General features: G+C 34.4%; 1 protein-coding gene across 1 annotated transcript; it reads left to right on the top strand.

Moving 5' to 3' along the window:
* Positions 1 to 860: 860 nt before the first annotated feature.
* Positions 861 to 1,876, top strand: LOC308245271 (olfactory receptor 6C2; the record flags this gene model as incomplete). Its single annotated transcript, XM_080662230.1, has 1 exon — positions 861 to 1,876. The coding sequence occupies exon 1, from the start codon at positions 938 to 940 to the stop codon at positions 1,874 to 1,876; it is 939 nt and encodes a 312-aa protein (XP_080518356.1). The 5' UTR covers positions 861 to 937.
* Between the last annotated feature and the right edge of the window lie 426 nt (positions 1,877 to 2,302).

Genomic DNA, 2,302 nt, shown 5'->3' with positions numbered 1-2,302 from the left:
CTTTGGGCTTAATAGTAATGCAGTTCCTGTAGGTGTTAGAAAATCGGTAGGGAGGGGATGGAAGTGAAAGTCAGGTTGCAGAGGCTTAAAGCCTAAACTAAGTAGAGGTAAGAGGAAAAGGTAGAACTACTACTGCTCTCTTTTTAAAGAAATTAAAAACATAATGCAAAAGGCACCGCCTGGAAGACTATCCTGTGGTTAGTGATATTAAATGTAATGTTAGCTTTGGGGTTTTGAGAGAAAAGATACCAGAGTCAATTAACTGAAAAATAACATGAATACATATGAAGATACTCCTTTGTAAACATCTTGAGCACAACATTTTCTAACACTATAGATAATATAATTATCCATTAAACCATCTTAGGGTTAAGAAGAAAGAATAAAAGTGAAGAAGAATAAATTGACAAAGAAAAATCTCAAGATCCATTATTATATTTTGTTGTCATTGTTATTTGTTTGTTTTCCAGGAGAAATGCAGCTTACTCTTAAAACAATCCTTTGATTGGAACAATTGAAGAGAATTTATGTTCTTCATCATCTGGATATGTCCTATGTCTAAGGTTTGTCTTGGATAAAGAAGGCTTAAGCAATATCATCATTTTTCCTAACTTATTAGTAAATCCAATTCATATAATGAATTATAATAAACTACATTTATAAATTTTGAAGAGTAAATAATGATCTGAGAAAAAGTTGGATTATTTAATTAAAAAAACAGGAATCCTGAAGGAATAATCTACTGCTCATACAAGTAATATTCTGGAAGTTTATTGGAATAGTGGCAATATTGATTACGATGAGAAAGGAGAAAATAAATGTAGACTGCTTTGCTTGGTTTTTAAAGATAGTCTTTTGCTACAGAATTTGAATACCTAAGTTGTCATAAAAATCTCTTATTTTTACATGCTGATTGGGTAGATTTCAAAACTCAGTGATGAGAAACCACACACCAGTAACAACTTTTATCCTGCTGGGACTAACAAATGACCCGCAATTACAAATTTTGCTTTTTATCTTTCTATTTCTCACCTACATATTCAGTGTAACAGGGAACCTGACTATTATCACCCTCACACTGCTGGACTCCCATCTTAAAACTCCTATGTACTTTTTCCTCAGAAATTTTTCCTTCTTAGAAGTCTCATTTACCACTGTCTGCATTCCTAGATTCTTGTACAGTATATCAACTGGGGATCATACCATTAGCTATAATGCTTGTGCAAGCCAAATATTTTTTGTTATTTTCTTTGGAGCAACAGAATTTTTTCTCCTGGCAGCCATGTCCTATGACCGCTATGTTGCTATCTGTAAACCACTTCATTACATGACCATCATGAACAATAGGGTATGTACCTTATTAGTCCTCTGCTGTTGGCTGTCTGGCTTGATGATCATTCTCCCACCACTTAGCTTGGGCCTCCAGCTTGAATTCTGTGACTCCAATGCCATTGATCATTTTAGCTGTGATGCAGGTCCCCTCCTAAAGATATCATGCTCAGATACATGGGTAATCGAACAAATGGTTATCCTTGTGGCTGTATTTGCACTCATTATCACCCTCCTGTGTGTGGTTCTGTCCTACACATATATCATTAGGACAATTTTGAGATTCCCCTCTGTCCAACAAAGAAAAAAGGCCTTTTCTACTTGCTCATCCCATATGATTGTGGTCTCCATCACCTATGGCAGCTGCATCTTCATCTATATCAAGCCCTCAGCAAAGGATGAGGTGGCCATAAATAAAGGTGTTTCTGTGCTCACTACTTCTGTTGCACCTTTGTTGAACCCCTTCATTTACACCCTGAGGAATAAGCAAGTGAAACAAGCTTTCAATAACTTCGTAAAAAGGATAATATTTCTCTCAACGAAATAGACGTTTGGATGAATCAGAGTAAAATGAAAGAAGAAAGTCTTCTAAATAGTTAACAGCTTCTAACTTATTTCATTGCTTTGTGCCTATAATTTACTCGTAGTAATCTTCTCAAAGGCATTTAATACTGCAACTCACCTTAACTGAACTCCTTCCTCTTCTTTCAAACCAAGCTCAAACATCATGTTTTTTCCTCATTGTGAACCTATAAAATATATTTCCAAGTAATTGAACTTGCCTTCATTTCTGACCTAGTCTTTTTGTCAGTGCTCTGTAAAAAAAGAAATAATGAAATTTAAAAGTACATAAATTATATAGATGATACATTGTGTAGTAACATTACTAGTTTTTCTCTCTAAGACAAATTAATGAAAGTTAATATGATAAATCTAAGAGTCAAGTAAAAATTAGAAAACAGCAACAGGAAAG

This window comes from Plecotus auritus (assembly GCF_963455305.1).
Source record: "Plecotus auritus genome assembly, chromosome: 3".
Lineage (NCBI taxonomy): Eukaryota > Metazoa > Chordata > Mammalia > Chiroptera > Vespertilionidae > Plecotus > Plecotus auritus.
This window is presented reverse-complemented; position numbering and strand designations above follow the sequence as displayed.